This window comes from Mustela nigripes, chromosome 10 (genome assembly GCF_022355385.1).
Source record: "Mustela nigripes isolate SB6536 chromosome 10, MUSNIG.SB6536, whole genome shotgun sequence".
NCBI lineage: Eukaryota > Metazoa > Chordata > Mammalia > Carnivora > Mustelidae > Mustela > Mustela nigripes.
Window position 1 is genome coordinate 12666144 of NC_081566.1, and position 27563 is coordinate 12693706.

The 27563-nt window shown below is 36.8% G+C and overlaps 2 protein-coding genes across 3 annotated transcripts in view; one reads left to right on the forward strand and one right to left on the reverse strand.

The window, feature by feature from the left end:
* The window catches only part of INTS7 (integrator complex subunit 7), a 91843-nt gene extending 91386 nt beyond the window's left edge, over window positions 1–457 (reverse strand). The window contains exon 1 of the mRNA XM_059412619.1: window positions 162–457. Coding sequence (XP_059268602.1) covers window positions 162–255 — 94 coding nt within the window. The 5' untranslated portion in view covers window positions 256–457. The remainder of the gene's footprint in view (window positions 1–161) is intronic.
* A 121-nt stretch (window positions 458–578) lies between these two features.
* Window positions 579–27563, forward strand: part of DTL (denticleless E3 ubiquitin protein ligase homolog) — a 63374-nt gene continuing 36389 nt past the window's right edge. For both annotated transcript variants that reach the window (XM_059412623.1, XM_059412622.1), the window contains exons 1-12: window positions 579–762; window positions 5851–5976; window positions 6761–6859; window positions 7876–7937; window positions 8023–8143; window positions 11027–11092; window positions 12524–12636; window positions 14171–14244; window positions 16014–16117; window positions 16383–16487; window positions 19285–19397; window positions 26005–26094. In XM_059412623.1, coding sequence (XP_059268606.1) covers window positions 711–762; window positions 5851–5976; window positions 6761–6859; window positions 7876–7937; window positions 8023–8143; window positions 11027–11092; window positions 12524–12636; window positions 14171–14244; window positions 16014–16117; window positions 16383–16487; window positions 19285–19397; window positions 26005–26094 — 1125 coding nt within the window. In that variant the 5' untranslated portion in view covers window positions 579–710. The remainder of the gene's footprint in view (window positions 763–5850; window positions 5977–6760; window positions 6860–7875; window positions 7938–8022; window positions 8144–11026; window positions 11093–12523; window positions 12637–14170; window positions 14245–16013; window positions 16118–16382; window positions 16488–19284; window positions 19398–26004; window positions 26095–27563) is intronic.

A 27563-nucleotide genomic window follows, 5' to 3' on the forward strand; every position in this document is an offset into this window, starting at 1 on the left:
CCAAACCTGCAAATGCTCTGGACTCTCGGAAAGCATAGGTGCCCGCCCTCGCCCCCGCCCCGGGAAGCTAGGCGCAAGCGCCTGACTGACGGCTGCCACCGCCTGGTGGCGCCATTGCCCCCCACGCCCGTTTCACCCGCTCAGCCCGCTCTTTCGAATACCTTTGTCTAATTCCATAAGGGCAGAGTTAGCATCCAGCTCCTGTTCGCCATAGCCGGCATCTGCCAGGAAAGATTTAGTTGAGTTTGACGCCATGACCCGAATAGTCACTCGACTAGCCTATTTAAAAAGATTGCAAACTCTGCCCCAGCACCGCCATCTTCTTCCACCACCTTCTCGCGGATTTTTCCTCCGCGCTCTGTCAAGCCCTGTTACGCATGCGTCCTGGTCACCCCGCCGTTCGCCAGCGCCTCTGCGGCCCCCCGCGCAGGCGCTCAGGGAGCTCCTGAACCCTGGGTTCCCGCGGCTCGGAGAAAAGGAGGCGGGGATTGGAAGGGGGAAGTGACTCGGAGGCGCCCGGACGCCGCCGCGGGAGCCAATCAGACGGCGTGACGTCAGTTTGGCGGGGAGTTTGGTGGCCGGGGCTTACAGTGGCGGGAGTTGGAGGCAATAACTAGTCGTGTTCTGAGGGGCGCAAGATACGATTTTTGCTGAAGCTGGGGGGCATTTTCACGGCTTTTCTGTCAGTTGAACCTTTTCCTCTGGCCCAGATGCTCTTCAATTCGGTGCTCCGCCAGCCCCAGTTCGGCGTCCCGAGAAATGGTGAGTAACGGCCCTAACCGCTTCTTCTCGCTGGCGGGCTTCGCCTCCCCCGAACAACGCGGCGGACCAAGGCCGACTCCAACTCTGTTTCCCAGCCCCCGACTTCTCCCATGGCCGGAGTGAGTTCGTGTTAGCGAGGACTGCTGAAACAAGCTGCGCTTTCTTGCCCTTGGGACACTTTTAATCGTAATCGGGATTTTTAAAATCGTAATGTGGGCTGACGGAGGGAAGAGAGTCGAATCGACCGGCCTTCTTTACGGCTTCAGTGTTGCACAGTAACTGGAAAATGCGTGCATTTGTGTGTGTGCGCGCGGCTCCGCAGCTTTGTGAGATCGTCAGGACTCGTGTGCGCTGACTGATTGGTCGATTCATTGATTAGTTTGTTGTAGAACTTTAGTGAGCCCTACTATTCGCTTAGATATACTTGGGAGTGTGATCCGCTATTAAGGAACTCATTCCAGCCGAGAAGACAACATCTGCTTCCAGCATGGTCCGAAAAATGTTCCCCCTGATTACTGCATGTGCGTAAAAATACGAAATTACAGGGTGAAAAATGCCCATAACCGCAGCCCCCAGAGATAACCATTCGTGATCGATTAAAGTAGATTACTCTCAGGGCCAAGGTACTATGTATTGTTATTTACAGAAATGGGATCAAAACGTTATGTTTGTTTTGTTTTTCACTGTAACGGTATGATTTGGGGGATATTTCCATAGTATGTGGAAATCCGACTTCCTCGCTACAGTTCTTGAGGTTAAAACATCCTTAAGGTAAAACGACGGGCGGTGGGAGCTTTGAGTTTAGGTTTGGGTGTCATCGACCTGAAACCTGGTACGTTTCTGAGGTGGGAGTTACTACCCAGACTGAGGCTGGATACAAATGAAACCTCGTTCATTTAAAAACGGACTAGGTCTTCTTTTTCTTTGAAACCGTGTGGAAAACAAAAAAGAATCTGAGAAGGGAACTTTTTATGTTAAGGCAAAGGTCTGGGAAGAGGATATGGAGAAGTGGACTGAGGAGTAGTCGCACAACTTCCTGCCTCCAACTGGAGCTTTATATCCGTTCTCCCCTACTTCCCCCCGGATAATCCTTCTGATTATATTCTAAATGCCCCTCTCTGACTCTGCTGGAAACTTGCTTGGGTGACTTCTGTGCTCTGTCACGACTGGCAGTAGTGCCTAGTGATTGAGATCTGTCTTGGAATTAAACTGCCAGAGGTTTAATTCCAGCTTCATTCCTTACGGCCTGCAAGACCAGGGGCCTGCAAGACCAGGGGCAAGCTGTTTATACTTAGCCTCTATTTTGTAACATATTCTCCTAATTCTCCAATCTTTCTGTCTACTTCCCCCTTCTCTCTCATTTACAAATACTCATTTATTGTTATGTGTCAGACACTGAAATTCATTCCGTGGTGTAGATTATGCAGTGAACCTTATAGGACCATCTTCTTTCTCCTTCCATGTTGGTGTTCCACTCTAGGCCCCTCTTCTCCTTCTCCCTACTCTCATGGATGAGCCACAACCAGGGCATCTTCCACTACTACTTGCAGCCGTCCCTTCCCTATACTTTACATCTATTCCTATAAAAGCCGCGTGACCATCCAGCAGGTCAGTGCCACAAACATCTCAAACTCAAGTACTCAAAACTGCACTCACTTTTTCCCCAAACCTGCGATAGATGACCTACTTTTGGAAGTGGTCCCATTATTTTAAACTAGTCTTCCTAGCCAGAAACCTGAGTCAATCAAAATTCCTCTGTTTTCCTCAAGATATAGAAAGTTCCCTTAAAAGTCCCTTAAAATCCCTTGAGTCTGTCCTCTTTCTGTCCCCACTGATTTTGCCTCATCACTATAACTTGGATCTGTTCTATGCTTACCATTTCATTTCCCTAGTTTGGGTCCTAATAACTACTTGTCTATTATAACAAGGCTCCCAAGTGGCCTCTTAGTTTCCTTCTCTCCTGTTTATTCTCCACATTATTGCCAACAATCTTTCTAAAGTAGAAATCTGATTACTCTTCTATTTATTTTTAAGTTGTTATCTGAAAGTTTTTATCATAGGTTTAAACTTAATAAAATTTTTAAATAAAAATGCTATGTCATTTAAAATTTATCTAATAGAATATGAATATTATAGTGATTTGATCATAACAATCATTTTTTTAAAATATGAACAAACTCTTTAAATGCCAGATTTTCAATGTAAATTTCAAACTTGAACAGCATAGGGGCTAGAGTCACCAAACCCCATACAGTCAAAAATCACCTATAACTTTGACTCTCCCCAAACTTTACAAATAGCCTCCTGTTGATTGAAAGGAAGCTTTACCAATAACATAAATAGTCAATTAACCCGTACCTTTTATGTTACACATGTTATATACTGTATTCTTACAATAAAGCTAGAGAAAAGGAAATGTTACTAAGAAAATCATAAAGAAGAGAAAATACAGATACATTACTGTATTTGTGGGGAAAAAATCCACAGATAAATGGACTCACACAGTTCAGACCTGTGTTTGAGGGTCAGCTCTAGTGGCTTTTTCTCCCTTGATTTTATTTCCACTTTATTTTTCCCACAGAATTTATCCTAATATAATTTCAGTCTAAGTTTAAAAGTTATTTTCAATCCTTATTGATCACGCTGTCATACTTCTCTGTGAAAAAAATAAACTCAGTATTTTCTTTAATCATAAGGCTCTAAGTGTCAAGAGTTTCCTCTGAATTGAATTGTTACGATTACTAGTATGCAAATGGTCAAAACAATATAGACTTAATTTTGATAAATAAATGAAGCAAAAAGTAAAATTTTATTGGAAGTGTATCTTTTAAAGAGATGGATTTTGCTGTTTATGATGCCTTTATTAAAGGAATTATCCTATTGTCTTTTAATTGGAGTCCCAGAAGTTTTTGTACCTTGGATCAATGCAAGGTATAAGATTGGGGCAGGGAAATGCCTTTCTTTTGAAAAGTGGAGGAAAAGCAGTGATGAAGGGAGAGGAGGAAAAAGAACCTCAACCTTCTCAGATCAGTAGTAGAAATGTACCTGTATCAACTGATTATCTGAAAACTCATGTCTTTGAGTTTTGGATACTCTTTGGAAAATTGGTGTGTAATCCCAGGGGCTTAAATTGTACATTGAGGAGATAATAGGCTTTTCCAAATGAGTGTTACGGGGGGAAGTATTACTTGTTAATGTTGGAAACTGTATAGCACAGTACGTATCCAAAACTTGCTCAAGATATCAGTCCACAACTGTGTTGTAGGGACTACAGAAATGGAGGGGTAGATGGGGATAAGTTATTAAGCCATGTTAGGCTGTTTGTTGGTGTTTGAATGTTAGTCAGGAAGCAGTGAGGTAGAGTTGAAGGAGTCAGCTTAATTGTAAAGAATTAGGTATCCAAAGTTTATCATGTTCAGTTCTATCTGAAATTTCCAAGATTTGGTCCTTTTGAATTTGTATGTTGCAATCACTAGCTTATTATGATTTTTATTCCCAAACCACAAGTGTATATATACAGAGGTTTTGTTTTAAAATTCATTCTGTAGATGGATATTTGTAGATGGAACTGTAGATGGAACTCTACAATATATTTTATTCTTTTTTTAGTGATCTTTTAATAGCTTGTTTACACAATACCTGGCCTTGAGGTAATACTCCCCCAGGAATAATTACTAAATCTGGATTGTATTCTTTGCCTCTTTTGTACTGATTCCTTCAGGTTATCTCTAGGAACATCAAAGCTAGAATTGTCTGAGGCTATATCAGACTTACATGTCTTCTCCAAAGAGTATTCTTGATGAAATGTGATCTTTGAAAGTACCCTAAAGTGTGGAAGTTTATTATTTAAACAGCTCTCAATAGATTGTAACTTCATTGTTTCCTCTGATGCTTAATAAACATTTAGTTCTCAGTAACCATTTATTTAATGTTTCTTTTATATATTTAAAATGTGTTGACCTATATATCTAAATAATAGAACAAATCTTTGAAGATGGCTTACTATTTATTTAGGACCATAGTGCCCATTTGATCTCTGACCCAAGCAGAATAAATGCTCCCTCTACCCTGAATTTCTTCCTCTCTCTTGTATATTCAGTGAAGACTTAACTCATCTCTTGACGTGTTTGATTTCACCTACTCTAAAGACTTCCCTGACCGTATTACTAACCTGGGCTTAATTGATTGTACTCTAGGGGTGGGTACATAATGCCTCACTTTAAAATTGCTCTAATATAGTTTAAGATACTGTGACTTGTTGACATTTTAGAATCCTAGAATTTCAGGGGCGCCTGGGTGACTCAGTGGGTTAAAGCCTCTGCCTTCCGCTCAGGTCATGATCCCAGGGTCCTGGGATCGAGCCCATCAGCGGGCTCTCTGCTTCGCAGGGAGCCTGCTTCCTCCTCTCTCGCTCTCTCTCTCTCTCTCTGCCTGTCTCTCTACCTACTTATGATCTCTGTCTGCCAAATAAATAAATAAAATCTTTATTTAAAAAAAAAAAACTTAAAAAAAAGAATCCTAGAATTTCAGTATTGGAAAAAGGAAGTGAAGTTAGAATTTACTTGTGAATATTTTAGTAGCTAGGCAGGTAAATTTACATTCATTATTTCCTTTAACTCTTTGACCATTGGATTATATATGATGTTGCAGGTAATTAAAGAATTTGAGTAATGTTGATTTAGAAACTCTGGAAACGAAATGTTAATTGAAGAGAATGGTAGTTTTAATGGTTATGGTAGTCTTTTGTGGTTGTGTTTTATACTTGGTCACCAAAGGGTGTAGGAGGGGTAAGATCTTTTTTAATGTACAAAGGCCACTTGTTTCTTAAAATCTTCAGTGTACCAGCAAGAGTCCATTTTAGATGGTAAGCCCAAAGCTGTACCTCACAAGAAGTTGAGAGTGCTTTTTATTTCTACCTTAGGACCCCTTAGGAAAATACCAGAAACTATTTTAGAGGACCCTGAATAGTGAGTGGACTTACATAAAATATATAAAGCTTTTAAAAACAAATATTTACCTCTGCACTTGTTAAAAATATTGAAATGTGATGATATATTGAAATCTATAAAGAATTATGTCTTACTTTAGGATGGTCTTCCCAGTACCCTCTACAGTCCCTTCTAACTGGTTATCAGTGCAACTGTAATGATGAGCACACTTCTTATGGAGAAACAGGAGCCCCAGTTCCTCCTTTTGGATGTACCTTCTCTTCTGGTAAGAGAATTACTACCTAACCTAGGCTTGCTCAGAAATGATCTATGTCTTACTTAAAAAAAATATATACTGGGACATACCCCTTTCAAGAAAAAGTAGGTTAGATAGATGGTAGAGTTTTTCTAATAGCTGTTTTCTGATTTATGAAATAAGACTTTTAAAAATCTCTATACATAATTATTTATTTCCTCTAAAGTATAAGACTATTATAGCATTTTTTTTTTCTTTTCTTTTTAACGGATACTGGGAAAGGATTGCAAAGGTTCAACCATCATGAAAACTGTTTTGCCCAATGGATATACCTTTTGGTCTGATGGAATCTCTCTGTAATGCACTGGGAAACATATGAACAGAAATGGAGTACTTGTCCCCACTGTTAATAGTTTGAGAGGGGAAAAGTAAAGGGGTATGAAAAGGAAATTTAACTAATAGACTCAGCCTGCTGGTGGTCTATATCGTGTGCTTTTCTTTGCCATTGGTCAGTGTCACTATTGTTTTATTTAAGTACTACTCTTCTCTAAATAAGAGATTATATGGGATAATTTTGGTGATTTTGAGTCATTTACTGAATTAGATATTAAGGCAATTTTAAGCAATCTTTAATTCAAATTACCTCTCAAATACCATAATCAAATGCTATTTGGATAGAATCATCTTCCCTCTTCAGATTCTTTGTATTTAACTTGTAGCTTTCAGTTAATTTGTATTGTATTGTTTTTATAGCTTTATGCTCAGCTTTAAAATTTTTGTGTTATTCTTTATGTATTCTTTATTTCTTATTTAGCTCCCAATATGGAGCATATACTAGCAGTTGCCAATGAAGAAGGCTTCGTTAGATTGTACAACACAGAATCACAAGCCTCTAGAAAGAAGTGTGTCAAAGGTAAGTCTAGACCTAAAATTTTTGTTTTAACATTATTTTAAATTCATAAATCTTCAAGTAAATTGTTATTTGAATATATTTCCAATTATATTCACTTCTGATGAAGTCTATTTAGGGACCAGGTTAAAAGAAAATGGTAGATGGCTCTTCTGGCAATAATATTGTAAATATGGCAATACTTTCACTGAAAGTTGAAAAAAAAATACAGTTTAGGATTAAAACAGTTCTTCTTTTAAAAAGTTAAATCTTTTACACTTAATGTGGTTGGAGGAAACATTACTTTAAAATATTTATGTTGACCAAGCATCTTTCTTATATAAGGCAAATTTATACTGATCTTAAGAAGCTAATAATCTGGAACTAGTTATATCAAGTGTGGAAATAAGTAAAACAGGCTATAAATGATAAAGATGTACCCAAAAAATGCCATGGGTGTCAAAAGGAGAGCTCTCATGTGGTAAAGTTTGCAAGGACAATTTTTCATGAAGAGAATATTTAAGTGGGACTGTGGTATTTAAACCTGTGAAGATAGAATAGGATATGCCAGGTGGAAAGGACAGCATTAGCAAAGGCCTAGAGATAAGAAAGCATAGGCTATAATTATGGAATGGAGAGAGATCCAGTTGGTTGGAATAAGGTATGTGGAGACAAAGATAAACCTTGCAACAGAGATAAAGGCCAAAGCATGCAGAACCTTAAATGTCAAACTACTTCAGATTCCATTCAGAGAGCATGATGAAGATTTTTGAACTGGAGAATATTTCAGAAAGATTCCATTTTGGAGAATATATTACTAGTCACCTCATGAAAAGGAATTTGATATCAAGTGATAGTTCTCTGCAAGAGTGAAGGAAATATGTAAGTTCTGTGAGTATACAAGTTCTCTTGACCCATGGATGACAGGGCACTGACGACTTATTTTTTCACTGTAGCTTTTAAGAAATTCAAACTGCTATTAACAAGGCTACCCCTGAACATAGTCTAGACATTTCACATTCACCATTTTTTTTGTTTAGAATGGATGGCTCACTGGAATGCTGTCTTTGACCTGGCCTGGGTTCCTGGTGAACTTAAACTTGTAAGTGACTTTCATTTTATTGGAATCTGGTTAAATATTGATAAAGCATTGATTTATTAAATTATGATACCTTATATTTTGAAAGGTTACAGCAGCAGGTGACCAAACAGCCAAATTTTGGGATGTAAAAGCTGGTGAGCTGATTGGAACGTGCAAGGGTCATCAGTGCAGCCTTAAGTCAGTTGCCTTTTCTAAGTTTGAGAAAGGTAGGTCTGTGCCTATTCTCTTTCATGTCCTTAATCTCCTTTACGGTGAGTTAATAAGAAGCTTTGATGGTTTCCACCCTTTCCGGTGTCAGAGTTGCTACTTTACCTACTTTGAGACTGAGAGTCTCATGACCAAAATCCTCCATGAAATTAAGCTGACTTTTGGTCCCATTCTTATGGATATTATCTCCAGCCTGTCCCTGTAAGTTAAGAATCTTCAGATAATTTTTTTCTATAATCCTGCAGATAAGGTAAACATTTATAAATAGCTATAATACCTCTGTCCAACTTTGAGTGTCTTTTAAAGTCAAAACCCTGTACTGAACACTGATTAACTCTATTTGTAAATGAGTTACTTTAACTCTCTTAGTAATATCTTAATTAAGTGGAGTGTGACGCTGGAGTGGGAAACCTGTTAAAATGGACATGATTCTCACCTAAAAACTTACCATTTAATTGCTTTAAGTGGCCCAATTCCCTAGTATATTTTCAACTATTATTTACTCATAATTGATCTTTCTGTATTTATTTTACTATTATAATGGAGAAGGAAGACTTAAAGAATGATATAGTACAGCACAGTACTATAACACTAGGGAAAAACAGGAATGTCTGAATTATCTCTTCATTTCTTTTCTCCTTCCTCCATTAGTTTCTCGCTGAATAATTTTTTTTTTTTTTACAAATAGACCAACAAACATTCATCTTAAAGAAGTGGCTGAATTAATCTGGCCTTAATCTCAATAACTGGACAAACTTTGCAGTCTTCTTTATCATTAAGAAATACTCTATTTTTAAAACAAACATTTTCATTTATTCACATGAGCACTCAGAAATATTAAACTGAGTTGTTGAGCTGATCTGGACTCCAAAAAGGTCAATTTTAATTGACTGGTTGCTTTTGAGAGTGGAACATTGAAGAATATATGGCATAGTTTTTATCTCTGCATCTCCCCATAAGTTTTCATTAACATGTGTATTATATGAAGTTAGATATGGTTATGTTCTAGTTTACTACTGTGGCAGAGTTGACTCTGAGTTTCTAAAAATAATACAAGAGCATGAAAATTAACCTTACTAAAGGTAAATTTATTTAAAGGATAACAGTAAAAGAAAGCACTATCTTTTTTTCCGTTTGCTTAATTTTTAAAATTTTATACAGTAAATCTATGCTGATATGGTCTAGTAGAAAAAGCATTGAATTAGAAATTGGGGCTGGTAGCTTTTATCATGGCTCCTAGTAGTCTGTAAGTGTTCTAGGATGAATTGCCTGGTTGGACACTACCCTCATGGCCACATAGTTTGGTTGGTAAACACAGATTAGATTTTAGATCTTTAGCCAAATGCCTTTGTACAGGACACATTTTTACAATCATACATAGAACCCCTGTATTTTATTCCTGTTTCTGCCTCTAAACTCTTGGGCAAAGTCGTTTTTATTCTCTGGACTTTCATCTGTTGTTTTTTTGTTTTGTTTTGTTTTGTTTTTTGAACATTTTATTATTTAACTATTTGTGAGAGAGAGAGAGCAAGCACAGCAGAGGGAGCAGCAGGCAGAGGGAGAGCAGGCTCCCCACTGAGCAAGGAGCTTGATGTAAGACTCAATCCCAGGACCCTGGGATCATGACCTGAGCTGAAGGCAACTGCTTAACTGACCGAGCCACTCAGGCTTTCCAATGTTTTTGTTTTAACAGGGAATTAACTCAGTAAAAGTCAAATTGCAGACTGTCAGACCTACAGAGAGGTCAGATCTCAATTTAGTTCTTTAATTTAAGCCTTAGTTACAAGCCTCTTTTGATTTTCCCTTGCATAGATGGTTCAGGGGTCAACCAGAGACCTGTGCTAACTTTAAACACAATGTTAGAGTTAGCCTTTCTCTGGCTCTCTCCAGGGTTCTCCTCACTCTGGCTCTGGCAGCTCTTGTTGCCTCAGTCTGGTTTTCCTTGTTCCTCTGACTTGAAAGATGGCAGGTTCTGTATTGGCATCTTAGCTGCCTGGTACTAATGCTGCAACTGTGGCTGCCTTCAAGGTAAAACTGCAAAAGCCAGTAAATTAGCCGAGACCAATCACTTGCTTCAGGTATTGACTTCCCTCCAAAAATTGAATGTTTTTGTTCAGTTTCTAAAGAGCCTCAGGTAGTTGGTTTTTCTATTTTGTCCAGAGTTTTTGAGCTCATGCAGATAGATTGGTTTCGTAAGTGCTCACTCTTCCACATATGAAGCAAGGTTTTTTTCATTTTGTTTTAAAGAATAAAACATTACAGATAAATTGAAGTTCCCCTATTTTTCCTTCTTCAGTCTCTTTGCTCTCTTTCCATCCCTAGAGGCATCCTTTTTCTCCGTTTTGTTTGGATTATACATACTTTTATACAGAAGACCATAAAACTTGGAGATTTGGCGAGTGGGCTCTGGATTTATTCTTCTAGGAATACCTTTATAAGTCACTTATCCTCTCTATGTCTTGGTTTTCTTATCTATAAAATGAGAATAATAATACCCACCTAATAGGGTTAATAATAAGAATTGAGATAATGTATATAAAGCACATGGTATAGTGTATAGCACTTAGTAAACTCTCAGTATATTTTCGTTATTGCTTTTTCATTATTCTTTCCATATGTATACTTCATGTAGTATTTTATGTGATGTTAAGAATATTTACAGAGGGATTATTCTCTAGAGCGTAAGTATTTTGAGTTCTTTATAATCCTTTCCCTTCACTGCTGTTTTCTCTTATTTGTTGTTGAGCCATAAATTGTTTCATTTTTAATTGCCAATTACAATACTTAACCATGGAATAGATGCTCTAGGAAACGTAAATGAAATGCATGCATTATTGGCCTGGTTTTATTAACTTCTTGATAAACTATTTATTTCCCCATAGCTGTCTTCTGTACAGGTGGAAGAGATGGAAACATTATGGTCTGGGACACCAGGTGCAACAAAAAAGGTAGCGTAGTTCCATTTTAATTTTAATACATGTGGGATCACCTTATGCTTAGCTAATGAGTTGGCGATTTCATCTAGTTACCACCAGGGGGCAGGGGGCACATGTTCATAATCCCCAACTTCTGCTGACTGTTCCAATTCTCAGGATTACTGTGATTGTTGCAAGTATTGCCCTCTGTATTTACCTCATGTTGTCTTCTGAACTGTGCCATTTATTGATAGAATTGGGATTATTAGTACATGGGCTTGGTGGTAAACGATCTTCTAAAAAGTTATTTAACTCTAAAGAACTGGATTAAATTAAACATAATTATGCTCACATTGCCCCCATGATGTCATTAAGCAGAATGCAGTGATCATCTCACTGCCTACTTCCTTTTTTAAAAATAATTTCTTTTTAGGGGTGCCCAGGTGGCTCAGTGGGTTAAAGCTCTGCCTTCAGCTCAGGTCATGATCCCAGAGTCCTGGGATCAAGCAGCATTGGGCTCTCTGCTCAGCAGGGAGCCTGCTTCCCTTCCTCTCTTTCTGCCTGCCTCTCTGCCTACTTGTGATCTCTGTCTGTCAAATAAATAAATAAAATCTTTTTTAAAAATAATTTATTTTTAATGGACTATTTTTCAGAGCAGTTTTAGATGCATGGCAAAATTGAGCAGAAAATATAGAGAGTGCTTTGAGTTTTAATGTACTCTCTATCTCCACAGGCTTTCCCACTATTATCATCCCATGGCAGAGTTGGACATTTGTTAAAATTGAAGCTCTGGCACTGATACACCATAAGCACCCAATGTCCCAACGTCCCAAAGTACCCAGTGTACTTTGTAGTAGGGTTAACTCTTGGTATTGCACATTTTATTGGTTTTGACAAACGTGTAATGACATGTGTCTACATTATAGAATACAGAGTAGTTTCACAACGCTAAAAATCTCCTATGCTCATCTTTTCCTACCCACCCCCACAGCTCCTGACAACCACTGATTATTTTTACTGTTTCCAACATTTTACCTTTTCCAGAAAGTCATATAGTTGGAATCATACAGTATGTAGTCTTTTGAGATTGGCTTCTTTCACTTAATAATGTATTTAAGGTTCCCCCTTATCTTTTCATGGCTTGGTAGCTCATTTCTTTTTACCATTGAACAATGTGCCATTTTATCTGGATAAACGTAGTTTATTCCTACTTTCCTCTCCTGAAGGACATCTTGATTGCCTCCACGTTTTGGCAGTTAGGAATAAATCTGCTATAAATATCCATATGCTTATTTCTCTTGTATACATCATAATGGCACCAAAAAATGTAATGCAGTAGTTCTGCTGGCTTCTAATTTTACTGTTAAGAATATAATTAATTCTGAAATCTTATGTGTAAGTGTTACATTCAGCATAGGAATAAAGGTCTGAAACCTAAATCAGTTTGCTTGGAATATCTTTCAGATGGATTTTATAGACAAGTGAATCAAATCAGTGGAGCTCACAATACTTTAGACAAGCAAACTCCCTCAAAACCTAAGAAGAAACAGAATTCTAAAGGACTTGCTCCTTCTGTGGTAAGGTTTTAGAGCTGTGTACATGTGTGCAGATCTTACATGTAGTAGGATGGGATCTCATTTGGGGCGCCTGGGTGGCGCAGTGGGTTAAAGCCTCTGCCTTCGGCTCGGGTCATGATCTCAGGGTCCTGGGATCGAGCCCCGCATCGGGTTTTCTGCTCAGCGGGGAGCCTGCTTCCTCCTCTCTCTCTGCCTGCTTCTCTGCCTACTTGTGATCTCCGTCTGTCAAATAAATAAATAAAATCTTCAAAAATAAGTTAATTAGCTAATTTTTTAAAAAAAGGATGGGATCTCATTTTAGGTAACTTGTTGGGCATTAAATAGGAGCTATAGATTAAGTGAATGAGAGTCTTTATTCAGTGGTTTATTATTTACTGCTCAATACCTACAGTAGTAGTTTTCGAACTCTAGTGTATAACATGGTCACCTGGCAGCATATTTAGAGTTCATCTTCCTGAGCTTCATCTATAGAGATCTCCATGTGTACAACATAATTTATTGTAGACATAATTATGTACAACATAATTATGTAGACATAATTTATATGTCTACAACATAATTTATTAGGAAAGCGGTGATAGTTTAAAGAAGCATATTAAATAACATGATACAATTTTCTATAAGGGGAGGTAATCCCTGTTTTTTACAATACACAAACTATAGGAAATTTTTGAGTTTTTAATATTTTTATAAACAGTCGCCAAAATATTTAAATATATTGAAACATTTAGATAGAATATTATGTCTCTCTAGCATCTTGTACTCAAAATTAAACATTGCCCATTGTACATCTTCTTTCTTTTAAAAAAATCACCATGGCTTTTACTTTAATGTGTTTATTTTTCTAAAATTCCTGCTCTGTAAGATCCAAATTAGTATGTTGGAGAAGTATGTTTATTAAAAACGTTAGGACTTATAATTGCATACCAAGAATAGGACACAGACATGAGTGGAAACTGACAGGATTAACAGTGGGTTTTGGAGGCCAGATGGAGTTAAAATGAATATCATTTCAGACAATCAGATTCTGATCCAGGAAAACTCATTAACAGCAATTAGGAGATGAAATTCCATTGAGCTCCTTTAAATTTTTCGGAACGCATAATCATCTTTCATCAGTAATTCTTCAGATACTCCTATGCAACAGTGTTGGTAGGTGGTGACATTCTGTAGATGAAACAGGCACAAGAAAGTTAAACGAGTCTCCTACAAAGACATAGCGTATTAGTAGTACTGATTGTAAGTAGAAACCAGTAGGTTTTAGACAAATCTTTTATTCACCTGTTTGTTTTTTGAGTGTAAGTCAAAGTCGACACTATGTACTATACTTCAGTGATATTTAGGTCATTTTCATGCTAAAATTACTTCTTGGTCAGTATAAATATCTGACTTAGGATTATTGGTGAGGGAAGATTTAGTCTTAACTCAGAATTTGGGTGGGGGGAAGCCATCATTTTAGTACCTTGGTCTCTTGATGGTGAAGATTATGATACTGAAAATAGGACTTTCTTCTTTTTCTGCCTTGTGCTGTCAGGATTTCCAACAGAGTGTTACTGTGGTCCTCTTTCAAGATGAGAATACATTAGTCTCAGCGGGAGCCGTGGATGGGTAAGAGCCTTTATTTCGTGGTTCTTTTGATGAGATCTCTTTCATAAACTGTGATAGGGAAGTCACCTAGTCCCATTATAATCGAATATGTATGCTTTTAACTTTCCACGTAGTGAATATCCAGCTGAGAAGAGGAACTACAGATCACAATGAAAAATATCTAGTTAGGACTCTTGCTCAAATAATTAAATGAGGTAATCCATTTTGGTATTATGAAGTAATAAATGAGGTAATAAAATTAGCACATTATCTAACACACGGGAGCAGTATTGGCTGCTGCTGCTATTGTCGAGAATCTGGGTGGGTAGCTCGCTTGTACATGCAGTCTAATTTAAGCTTTTGAGGAATAAAATTTCTATTATTTTGGATTTTTATCTTCTCAGGTTTAGTAATACCCTAAAAGAAGAAATCTCATTTTCTGGGTATATAACGGGCATTTTGGGGAGTAATCTAACTATATTGATATTAAGGTCCAATGACTTTCATATACCTGCCATCTGTGATTGGTATGAATGTTTGGCTTCCAAATAAGTTTGTGGTACTTCATTGGTTGCTTTGTTACAATAAATAATTCTCTGGGCGTTTTTTAAGCACACTTCTTTGCTTATTTGCTTATGATACCTCTCAAGACATCCCTCCCTTTGAAACTAATTTAAAAACATGATGGTTTAATGAACTAGGACTTCTTTTGTGTCTTTTGGACACTAAAACTCATCTGTGGACCAAATCCTGTTGTTTGTTTCCAACGGTAGTGCCCTTTCAGACTAAGCTTGTGTTTTCATGTTGCCAATAAACTAGATGTTGAGGAGGTGCCTGGGTGCCTCAGTTGGTTAGGTAACCTACTCTTATTTTCCACTAAGGTCATGATCTCAGGTTGAGGTGAAATCAAGCCCTGAGTTAGGGCTCTTGTTCAGCAGGGAGTCTGCTTGGAATTCTTTCTCTCCCCCTGCTCCTCTCCCTGCTCTCACTCACTCTTTCTCTCTAAAAATAAATAAATGAGTAAATAAATAAATAAATAAATAACATCTTTTTTAGAAAAGGAACTATGGGGTACCTGGGTGACTCAATTGGTTGAGCAACTGCCTTGGCTCAGGTCACGATCCTGGACTTCCAGGATCGAGTGCCGCATCGGGCTCCCAGCTCCTTGGGGAGTCTGCTTCTCCCTCTGACCTTCTCCTCTCTCATGCTCTCTCACTCATTCTCCCTCAAATAAATAAATAAAATCTTTAAAAAAAAAAAAAAGGAACTACGTGTTGAGGATTAAGACAATGATACCAATAGACGAAATGAGAAAATACTTTATTTCACAGGAAAAGTTGTTTAGATCAGATTACTTAAGGAGTTACATATAGTGATAAAACCAAAGGGACAGAGCTTGTTACTTACAATGTGAGAGGTTACATGCAGAGTGTTAAAGGCTTGGGAAGCATTTGTTTTGCCTTTTTTTTTTTTTTTTTTCTGAAAACAATGAAACAATGACCATCAGAACCCAACCTTCATCTTCCTTTTCCGCTCCCTTGAAGTAAACTCAAGGTAACCCATCGCTAGGTCAGATCACATCTGTTTCCATTTTGCCTGAGTTGTTAGCCTGACATTGGAAACTATAGTATGAGATAGTTCAATCTGTTTCCCAGTGAGATATCCTCCTTATATCTGGTTGATGTGCCAGAGGAGTTAGATTAAAAGTTATTTCATGAAGTTCAAAGTAGTTGAAACTGGTTGGAGTTGGGGATTGGCTACAAAATAACTTTTTTTACCTTGGTTTTTAGGGTAATCAAAATATGGGATTTACGTAAGAATTATACTGCTTATCGACAGGAACCCATAGCATCCAAGTCTTTCTTGTACCCAGGTAGCAGCACTCGAAAACTAGGTAAGCCTTTTAATACCCTGTGAATTTTTGTTACAATTTTAAAATAAATATCAAGCTAGTTTTCAGCAACATAGACTTGAAATTAACATGTGGTTGTGTCTTCTGGAAATTCAGAAGTTAAAAACTCAGAATATTTTTGGTTTGTATATATTTGGAGGAAGAAGAATTCTGATAATCTTGTGGAATGATCTTCTTTCTTCAACATTGTCACTTCAGTTCTACTTGCTGTAATCAGGACATGCTAACTAAAGTTTCCTTTTTCTAGGATACTCAAGTCTGATTTTGGATTCCACGGGATCTACTCTGTTCGCTAACTGCACAGATGACAATATCTACATGTTCAATATGACTGGATTAAAGACTTCTCCAGGTAAGATCTTACCCATTTAAAATCTCTACCCTGGAAAAATAAAATAAAATAAAATAAAATCTCTTGCCCAGAAACTAATGCAGAGATTTTTGTTAATGATAATTTTATTGATCTTTTTTTCTGAACCAAATTTTTTAAGACATAGGAGGGCTTTGGCGTCTTTGATTAGTTCCAGTGATGTTTTCCTGGGTGTATTTTCCTTGTGATATTTCACAAGTAAACAGAATCCTGCTGTATATGGTGACTTAACTGTATTTTAACATTGAGTCTTTCCTGAAATTGTGTCCCTTTGACTATATTTAGAAATGTCTCAAGTTTTATAAGCTATAGAAGGCTGTTCCCAGTTTTTGTCTTGTTCAGGGGTTATTTGTTAAAATTAGGGGGCTGAATTTTTTAATTCCCTAGATAGGTTTTTATCTACTTCAGCCTTAATGTTGGGCAGTGTCTATTTTATCTCTAGTTTTCCCCAGCCTCATCTTTTTTTTTTTTCCCTTCAAGAAAATTAAAATTGGAATCTGGTGTTTAAAGTTGATACATGGCACTTTAAAAAAAAGAAATGCAGGTTTCTCAGCCATACTCTAAGATTTTGGGGGGTTACATAATTTTAAGAACATTTTCAGTTACTTAGGCAAGCTATATATTAGCAACCTCGTTCTTGCTAAGGTATAGCTCTGTCAGAAACAGACAGGTTCCATAACCCCTAAAGCTACCTACTTCCCACTAAAGTAAGATGTGCTGATAAATAAGAAACCTTGAAATAGTATAGAACTTAACTAGGCTCTTACAGAACTTTCCAAAGACTGCCCAAAGCCAGTATTAGGAGTTTGAGTTCTGTGACAGCTTCACAGTTGGTATTTCCAATGTCCTAGATTAGGTCTGGTGTTGTCTAAATAACAGCAAGGGTATTTGGAAAAGGGAAGGAGTTTATAAGTTGTTTTGCTGTTTTCTGAATGGAATCAGAACTTAAACAGCTTCTAATTTAGATAGTCATATAAAATACACTTTTCAGAATCTTTCTCCAAAAGATAAAAGCATAATCCTAATTATATTATCAAATAAATGTACAAGAATTCTTTCTGTGTCTTTTTTTTTTGTAGTCTGGCCCAAAAGGGAGTCTTGAGATTAGTCAAACAAATATGCCCAAAGCTATATTACTAAAAATTTAGTAACCTTTTTCCTGTGCTCCCAAAATTATTTTGTTGGCTCCTATAGATAGGTAGGTAGGTAGGTAGATATGTTCTTTAGAGACTGAGTGACAGACAGTGTCTGACATTGGGTAATTGCTTATCTTCTTCAAATTTCAGAAATGGTCCTGGGCTTAATACTTTATTTCCTATACTTTTAATTTATAGTGTTTTATTATACTAAGTGATGTTCATAAGGATGACTCTAAAGCAATTCACTGAAGCATTTTTAGAGTCCAAATTATCAAAGAAAGATAAAGTTGAACTAATCAAAGCCAATACAGGTTTTAGGATTTTTTGAATGCTTTGAAGCATTTACAGTGTACTTGAGTAGACCAGCAGAGGGCAATAAATACTTACAGGTCTAGTGGGAAATTTGGTCTGTAGTTTTCCATTCATAGTTAGAGTTAAGAAAGATAAACAATTATAGTTTTACAGTTGTATTCAGAGCAAAGGAGCCTGTTTATTTTGTGGGGATTTACCTATCATCGTAGATAAAAATGTGCATCTGAATTGATTCATGTTCTGCTTAATATCTACAGTGGAAGCATTGGTGTGGAGAGTATTTGATATGTAGGCTTTTTCTTGAAAAGCTAAAAATAAAGTCTTTTTCCAGTTTTGTTCTGGCAAAAGGAAAAAGATTTCTGTGAGCACTGAAGGAAAGCTATTATGTCCCTTGATAATTCTTACTTCCTTTCTGTTGAAGATTAGAGTGAACTTCTTTCCCTCTGCTTAAATGTATCCCTAAATTCTTCAAAAACTGAGATTTTTTTCTTGTATTTCCTATTAGTATTCTGGTACCAGAAGCCTCAGGTTTTGGTCTTCTTAGGATAGAAGAACTCATCAAGCACATTGTGCTAGACTGGATTGCTTGCCCTTTTGTTACAGATATTAAGAAGTCTAAATAAACCTAAAGGCTAACCCTAACCTAGTTGATGTATCTTACATACAAACATATAGTTTACCCCACTAGCTCCTTCTTTTCAGCCTTCTTAAAGTTTTGGATTAAAAAATTCCCACAATAAAAAAATAAGTAAATTGATTAACTGATTCCTACATCCCAAATGAGCTATCCATAAATCTTAACTCTTTCCACTGATTCTTACCTATTCATGCAACAGATGTTTGGAAATCTCTTTTCAAAGCACTGTGAGGTCTAGTGAGGAAAGAATAAAATATGAAATTGACCCTCAGTATTTGAAGTCTAAGAGGAAGAGGACCAATGTATTACTCAACAGAGAAAGCCCTATGCTACTATGGGAAAAGAGGGCCTAATGAAAGCATTTACTAAAAGAGTGGACCCTGGTTGCATTCTTCTCCTTAAGAATGTTTTCCGTCACTTTCCTTTCCATAGCCAGCTCCATACCAAATATCTGGGCTTAGATCATGAGATTGGATTTAATATAAAAACTTCTTTCTGAGACTTTATAACTTTTTGCCAATGTCCAGTTCCCTTTAACTTAGTGAATAAAACTTGACTATCTGTTTCAATATTCAGTAGTTAATACACTAATAAAACTTGTTAGGACATGTACAGTGTCTGCATTTAAGTGAACATTAGAAATAACAAGAATCAAGTAATATGTGTTTGTTTGGTTTTTTTCCTCTGACAGTGGCTATCTTCAATGGACATCAGAACTCCACCTTTTATGTTAAATCAAGTCTTAGTCCAGATGACCAGTTTTTAGTCAGTGGCTCAAGTGATGAAGCTGCCTACATCTGGAAGGTAAGTTACCAAACTTCCCTCACAAATGTGAGAACTAAGTATTCTTACAAATATTTCTTCTCAGATGAGTAAGTTTAACATAAATGCATACTATTAACTTTTTCTACATTAGATGTTCAGTAAAAGTTGCTTCTTCCTTCTTAACACAGCCAGACCTCGCTCTGACTGACACATATATCATACTTTCATGCCCAGAGCTTCTCAGAAATAGATCATCCATGTACTCCAGCAGTTTCACAGATTATCAGAAAATTGAGAATTCAGAAGCTTAGAGAGAACCTTAACTACTTTGTTGTGTTTCCTGGAAAAATATGTTGGATTATCTTTCTGCCCTGAGTTTTCAAGCTCTTCATTCAAAATATATTTTAATTCCCAGGATCCTATGCCCAAATCAACCATAATATCTTGCACAAAACACTAAAAAATATTTGTATGGTAATTGTATTCTTTACTCTCTTATAAGTGGCCAGTCTTAAGGTTACTAGAATAGATGTGACTACTTTTATCAGTTTTATTATGTATTTAATGGCATTACTTAACTTACTTGACAGATTCTATTCCTGTTAACAAGTTTATTTATTTTCTTTTTTTTTTTTACTTAACAGTGATTCCTAAAGTGACTACTGTAAGCTAAGAAATTTAAATTTGTCCATATGAGGTTCAGTGGAGAAAACTGAAATATCACACAAGGAGCACTTGCTGACTACTGAAAAATAGCTCTTGTGGGACTAATTAATTATAGAAATGTCTGGAAGTTCAGAGACATAAGAGCATTATGGCGTAGTTTTCCAAGGGCTAGAAATTAATTATCTTCTAGATTGCCCTGTGATATCATAAATGTCCTTGACACTAATGAATTGGGACGATCAGAGTTCACACATTATGGATTTTATTCTTTGTTATTTTTAAAATTTATTTACTAGAGAGAGAAAGCAAGTGAGCAGAGGGGGGAGCAGAGGGAGAGGGACAAGCAGCTCTATGCTGAGTGCAGTGCCCTACAAGATCATGATTTGACCTGAAATTGAGAGTTGGATGCCTAACCAACTAAGCTATCCAGGTGCCCCACATTTTGGATTTTAGAGTCATAATGTCTAAAACTTGATAGATTCATAGGTTCAATGTTATCAAATCCCTTTTCAAGAGGAAGTCATATCGTTATTAGTCCTGCCAACCTCTAGAAAGTCGTTATCTTTAATGTTGGCTTAGGATGAGATAGAACCTGTCAAGTATGAAGCATAATTCTGTTTAATTTCACCTGGTCCTGGAGGACGTACTTAAAGTGACTTCTCTGTGTACCTAGAGGTGCAAAAATACAACACTAACTTAAGAGTTTTTAGTGATTATATCCTAGATGGTCACATGGTGGAGACATTGTTCTATGCAAGATACTTTTGTGTTGTACTTGGTCTCTTTCTATAAGCACAGTTCTTTCATGTGTTATATTTTTAAAATGAAAATTTGCTTATAAAATATATACCTGAGACTCTGATCCCATAAAAGTTTGTACCTAGTTTCTTGTCTATAAAATTTTCTGACTTGAGTTTTAAACTTTAATGATATACGTTACTAACATTAATGCTTTGTTCTTATATTTTAAATTTTGAGTTTCAAATTTGGTCTAAATGCTTCTTATTTTACTATCTTTTTGTTCTTCCTTTCTCCTTCTCTCACTGTCTTTCCTTTTTCTTCTTTATTATGTTCTGTTAGTCACCATACAGTACGCCATTAGTTTTTGTTGTAGTATTCCAAGAATCATTGTTTATGTATAACCCTTCTTAATATCCATCACTGGCCCAACCCATCCCCCCACCCTCTAAAACCCTCAGTTTCTTGGAGTCCAGAGTCTCTCATGGTTCGTCTCCCCCTCCGATTCCCCCTTCATTTTTCCCTTCCTTCTCTTAATGTCCTCCATGCTATTCCTTATGTTCCACAAATAAGTGAAACCATATGATAATTGACTTTCTCTGCTTGATTATTTCACTCAGCATAACTTCTCTCACTATCTTTTCATCCCTTTTTTTACTATGGCTCTCAACTAAGTAGGAAGATTTTATTCTATCAAAGTCTGTATCATTTTAAGTTTTTTAATTCTTTAAAAATAATTTCTTTTAAAAAAAAGATTATGGAAAAAATAGCCCTGCACTGATCATTTAAGGAAATCTTTAAAATCAACTTTTAGTTATGTTAATTATGCGTATGATTATATATTCTACATAAATGTGTTTGCATGTGTATACAGACACAGTTTTATTATCAACTGAAAGTTTCTCTCTAGCTATCTTCTATAGTACAAAGGCTTTTTGTTTGTTTGTTTCATGGAATGAGGGTTAAGGTACAGTTTCTCTCTCTAAAGACATGCAGTAAAGAGACTTGGCTCTTGTTAGTAACCCATTTTCAGACATCCAGTCAGTGGCTATCACGTACATGGGTGACCCTTTTTAAATTCCTCAGCTGGGTCACATGTCAGTGCTGAATGATGTGGTTCAGACATGATGTTCTCCTGCTGTCCACACATAACTCTGTGTGCAGGCTCTGATATTTGAGATCCTGGCAAGCTTACTGCTCCTAAAATTGAATTTGCCTAGTGAGGTGGCTCAGTTTCTCTTTTCCATGATGAAGAAGAACAGTGGGGGTGTAGTTTAAAAACCATTCCATGCAAGCTGAGTATCACGCTGTTAAGTTATAGCTCTGCCATGTTTCCAAAAGGTCAGAATCTCTCAAGTGTTGGGATTTTTCCTATGCTAAAAAGCCCATGGGCACAAGAAAACAGAGTGAAAGAAAAGAGTTACCAAGAATCAGGCGTTATTAAGTGTTATGAAAGAAAAGAGATCTCAAGACAGAAGAGAATGGCCTTTTAATCTTTACCACTGCTCGGCAAAAGGGAGATGTAATATAGTTAGACTCACTGATACTAAGGACCAAGAGTTAAAAATAAAAAGAGTTAATAAATATTTTTCTTTTTAATTTCTTATCCTTTGTCCCACCCTTACCTACCCCCTTCCCTTCCCTGGTTGATTTCTGTTATAGCCACTGAATAGTATTGAAGTGGTTATAAATAAACTCATTTGGCACAGTCATTCTACCGCTGACTGGCGAAACATTGAGCCTGACACTTTAGGAAGTGTAAATGATCTCATGGCAGAAATAAAGATGAGATTTGGTTTCTGCCTGGGCAGAGTAAGGGGATTTTTTGAGGAAAGTTGCTGATCTTTTTTGCACATTTAAGGATACAGAATGTTTTATTAGATGTGTAGCTTAGAGCCAATTATTTCTAGTAGTAACCTTCATAGTTGTAAGAGTTTTAACTTGGGGATTCTTCGTGTCTTGAATTAAAGTCTGTATAACAACTAAAATATATAAGAGAGGACAGTTTTCTGTGTTTTGACCATCTTCAGAATGCATAGGTGTAAATGTCTCTTGGACTTAATAGTTTCTTCTATTTAAAAGTAGAGGGAGGTGGGCGCCTGAGTGGCTCAGTGGGTTAAAAGTAGAGGGAGGTTTTAAAAAAAAGAAATTAGGGGTACCTGGGTGGCTCAGTGGGTTAAGCCTCTGCCTTTGGCTCAGGTCATGGTCTCATGGGCTTGGGATTGAGCCCTGCATGGGGCTCTCTGCTCAGCAGGGAGCCTGCTTCCCCTTCTCTCTCTGCCTGCCTCTGCCCACTTGTCATCTCTCTCTCTCTCTCTTTCAAATAAATAATCTTTTTAAAAAGTGAAATTATGGTAATGTTTTATCATAATGAGGTGACAATAAATAAAAACTTATTTGAATAAAAATGGAGGATTTATAAACAAGTTGAGCTTCACTAGGGGAAATTCATCTTCTTTGAAATAGTCAACACGTATACTATGCCATGCTCCGATACTCCTAAAATTGTGAAAGCTCCTGTAACTACCACTCATACAAACTTGCTGGGGATTAGTACTCATTTCAGCCCACAATATGCCTTTCCCTCCACTCCTTTTTTTTAATTGAGATAGAATTCACATAATATAAAATTCATCATTATAGTTGTTTTTAAATGTATAGTTGATTTTGAATAGCCATCACCACTGTCTCATTCCCAGACATTTTCATTACTCCAGAAAGAAACACTGCCCTTGAAGAGTCTCTCTTCATTCTCCCCTGCCCTCATGCCCTGGCAACCACTAACCCATGTTCTATCTTTGGATTTGCCTATTCTGGACATATCCTATAAATGGATTTTGACAATATGTGATCTTTTATGTCTGGCTTATTTCAGTGAATGAACATGTTTTCCAGATTTGTTGTGTTGTTGCGCGTATCAATACTTCATTCCTTTTTATGGTTGGATATCCATCATATGGATAGACCACATTTTATTTATCCATTTATTAGTTGGTGGACATGTGAATTATTCCACATTTTGGCTTTATAAATAAAGCCACAATGAGCATTCATGTGTAACTTTCTGTTTGAACATATATTTGAACATATATATAATATATATATATATATATATATGTTTGAACATATATTTCTGTGTGTATACCTAAGAACAGAATTGCTGCATCCTGGGACACCTACATGGCTCAGTCGGTTGAGCATCCAACTCTTGATTTCGGCTCAGGTGGTGATCTCAGGGTCATGGAATTGAGCCCCACATTGGGCTCCTTGCTGGGCAGGGAGTCTGCTTGAGATTCTCTCTCTCCCTATCTTATCCTCCTGGCCCTCCACTCACATGCACATGCACTCTCTCAATCTCTCTCTCAAATGAATGAGTAGATCTTTAGAAAAATTGCTGGGTCATATAATAATTCTGTTTAACTTTTAACTTCCCCTTACTTTAATGCTATACTAAGCATCTGACTCAACAAATGCTGACTTTTATTCTCATTATTATTCCTACCTTATTATCAGTTTGTAAAAAGTTTTTCCAAGGAGTCTTTATTTTTTTCTCTTAGATCCTATAGATAAATGCAAAAATGTGGATATACCCTGTTGGCGGATGTGATGGTTTTTCTTGAAATTTATTTTAATCCTTTATATACATGTTTAGGTTCCCTTGGGTATTGTAATGCCTAGAAAATTGAAGAAGAAGCAATATCTTGAAATGACAGGCTAAAGGCCACAAGCAGAGTAAACCAGTGGAGTAGAAGAACGTGTTGCTACCAGGGAGGGTCGGTCAAGAGGACACTGGGATTTTCTCACCCTTTTAATTTGGGGCTAGCAGACCTGCTTGGGTCTTGAGTGAAGAGTAACTTAATAGGCTGGGGCCATCCCAAATGCAGGAGGAAGGAGAATTTCTGTGGCTCCTGAAATACTTAGAGACTATCTTGAAAGTCTTTTCTAAAATATGCTACCTTGTGAGAGAAAGAGTTATTGTTCTCTGTGCCATTGTAGGAGGCAGAAAGTGAGATCCTTTTAGATAATACTCAGGAAAAAAGCTTTTTCTGTTAAACTCTAATTAACCCAGCAAGGCAAATTAGACTCTGCTCTTTCTCTTCTTTTGCTTTTAGAATCATTACATGTGCCATTTAACCCAAGAGAGGAGTAGTAATATAACTGAGTTGGATGACCTTGTGAATCAGTGTGTTGACTCTCTTCACTACAGTTGAAGGCCTCTATTAAGTTTTCTTAGTCATTCTCTGCAAATATTCTTTCCAGAGTCGCCTCCACTTTCTTCATACAGATGAGCAATGATTCAGAGCCTCCAGAAAATGAAAAGAGAATAATGTCTCTTTTCAAACACGTGCTAATAATAGTTATGTGAGTTTATATGCCATATTGTGCTGATTAATTCCCATGGCCTCTGAAAGGGTTTGACAACTCTTGAATGAGTCAACTGTCAAATGCATCACTAGTGGCATATAGTGAGAGGGAAAGTCTGATCCTTTGTCACGTGTATACTACTGCACAATATGACCCTTCTTGATTCATTAAGATGTGGCAGTACTTAATTGAAAACTTAAGATTTCTTTAAACAAATCTACCAAAATGAAATTTTAGAGGATTTCTTTTTTCCCAAAAAAAGATACCGAAGTGCCATGTATAAGTATATGGTTTATATTCCTTCAAAATGAAGGGGTATAACTTTAGGGACTGTGGTAAAAATCGGTGAGTCTTTTGGGTGAAAGACTGTCCCCTTGTTGCCAGAGAACTGGTAGTATGTCCGAGATGCCTTCAGGATGTATTTAATGTAGTGTTCCTGGAAGTAGCTGATTAGAAAAGATCTGAAAATGTCTAGGCTATATAAAAACAGGACTCCATTGAAATTCACACTACCTAGCAGCTGAACCCTAATCTTATAGAAAGTTTTCCAGCTAAGGGGTGAGGAATAATGTCATGCTTGAATTTCAGTCAAAATATATGTTGCTATATAGTCTTAAATTGAAGTAAGACCTGCCCCTGGTATTTAAGTTGATTATTATTAACTGATTTTGGCTACTTTCATTCTGTTTTCTCAGGTTAATGACAGAAATACTTTTATTGCACACTAGGACTCTTTTCTGAGCTATAACTAGGTATACCTAGAGATCTTTGGTAACAACTCTGTAAGACACAAATGTGGAGAGATTCAAAGGCTCTATCTGAGAGACCTAATACTGCTCTGCTGACTTACTTTTTTTCTTTTTTGGTGGTGTGATAGGTCTCCACACCCTGGCATCCTCCTACTGTGCTCCAGGGTCACTCTCAAGAGGTCACATCTGTGTGCTGGTGTCCATCAGACTTCACAAAGGTTTGTAAATAAATCTCTGTCATTGGTTTAAAAAATAGATCACAGATCTGTAGATTTTCCCAAGTTAGTTTGAGAGTTACACAGACTTTTATTTTTAGGGATTGAAAGATCTAGAGGCCATCCAGGATCTATGTCTGCATTAACCATACATACTCATATTTTCTTTAGCAATAGAGAAACTTACACTAAGGAATAAAAATGGATTTTTTAAAAAATTTAAACTCAGTTAATTAATAATATATATTATTGGTTTCAGAGGTAGAGATCAGTGACTGACTCATCAGTGTTATATAATACCTGTGCTCATTACATCACATACCCTCCTTAATGTCCATCACCCAGTTACCCTGTCCCCCTCCCCTCCAGCAACCCTCTGTTTCTTATGATTAAGAGTCCCTTATGATTTGTTTCCCTCTCTGATATCACCTTGTTTTATTTTTTCCTCTCTTCCCCTATGATCCTGTTTTATTTCTTAAACTCCATGTATAAATGAGATCGTATGATAATTATCTTTCTGATTGACTTGTTTCTCTTAGCATAATACCCTCTAGTTCCAACCATGTCATTGCAAATGGCGAGATTAGAATGGATTTCTTGATTCCCTAGAATAATTCCTTTCCTAAACATAGTTAAGTTTTTAATGTAATTAAATTTCATCTGAAAATCTAAGGTGGAAAACTAGTTTTATTAACTTTCTACATACTATCAACATGGTATGTTAAAGGTTGTTAACATCTTGACTGTTCTTCACAGTCAAATTTAGTTTTCACATGCCTAAACAGTGCTTACTGTGAAGTTGTAATATGGTAGGTTATCTATGGCTACCCTATATGAGTAGCTCCAAGATGTTTTAGACATTTCTCACTTAAAAAATTTTTTGACAATGATACTTAAAGACAAATAAAATACCTGAAATGTAAAAAGGCAAGAAATATAAACTTTGTGTACATGTAGGGATTTCATAAATACTGGCCCAAGTTCCACTCATTCTCTCAGCCCCTACTGCCTCTGGTCTTTGGGTTATTTGGGGTTTACAAGAAATACCACTTCTGTGGATATCTCCACTTTCATTTATGACGTTTTGAGGTTTTGTTCCCATCTGTTTTTTATCTTCTAGAAACTTCTTATGGTCTAGTCTATTCATGGCATCCCTGCTAGCTTTCCAGTACTGCTGTGGATTTCTTTTTGTTTCTATATCTGTATAACCATTTCTGTGGTCAGCCCTATAGATTTTTTTTTTAACTCATTGCTTTAATCACCAATAATTACATCCCACTGACCTTTTTCTTCTGAGGTTCCATGTACCTCCCAGTGAAATAATCTGCTTTTAACATGGAGTTTTGTATCTTTGTAGAATTTAGAGAGTTTTTCAATTACTCACTTAATTTTGTTCCCTTTTTTCAATTATCATATATTGCCCTTATCTATATATGCACAGAAAAGACTCATAGGTAGTTACAAGGCTGTTT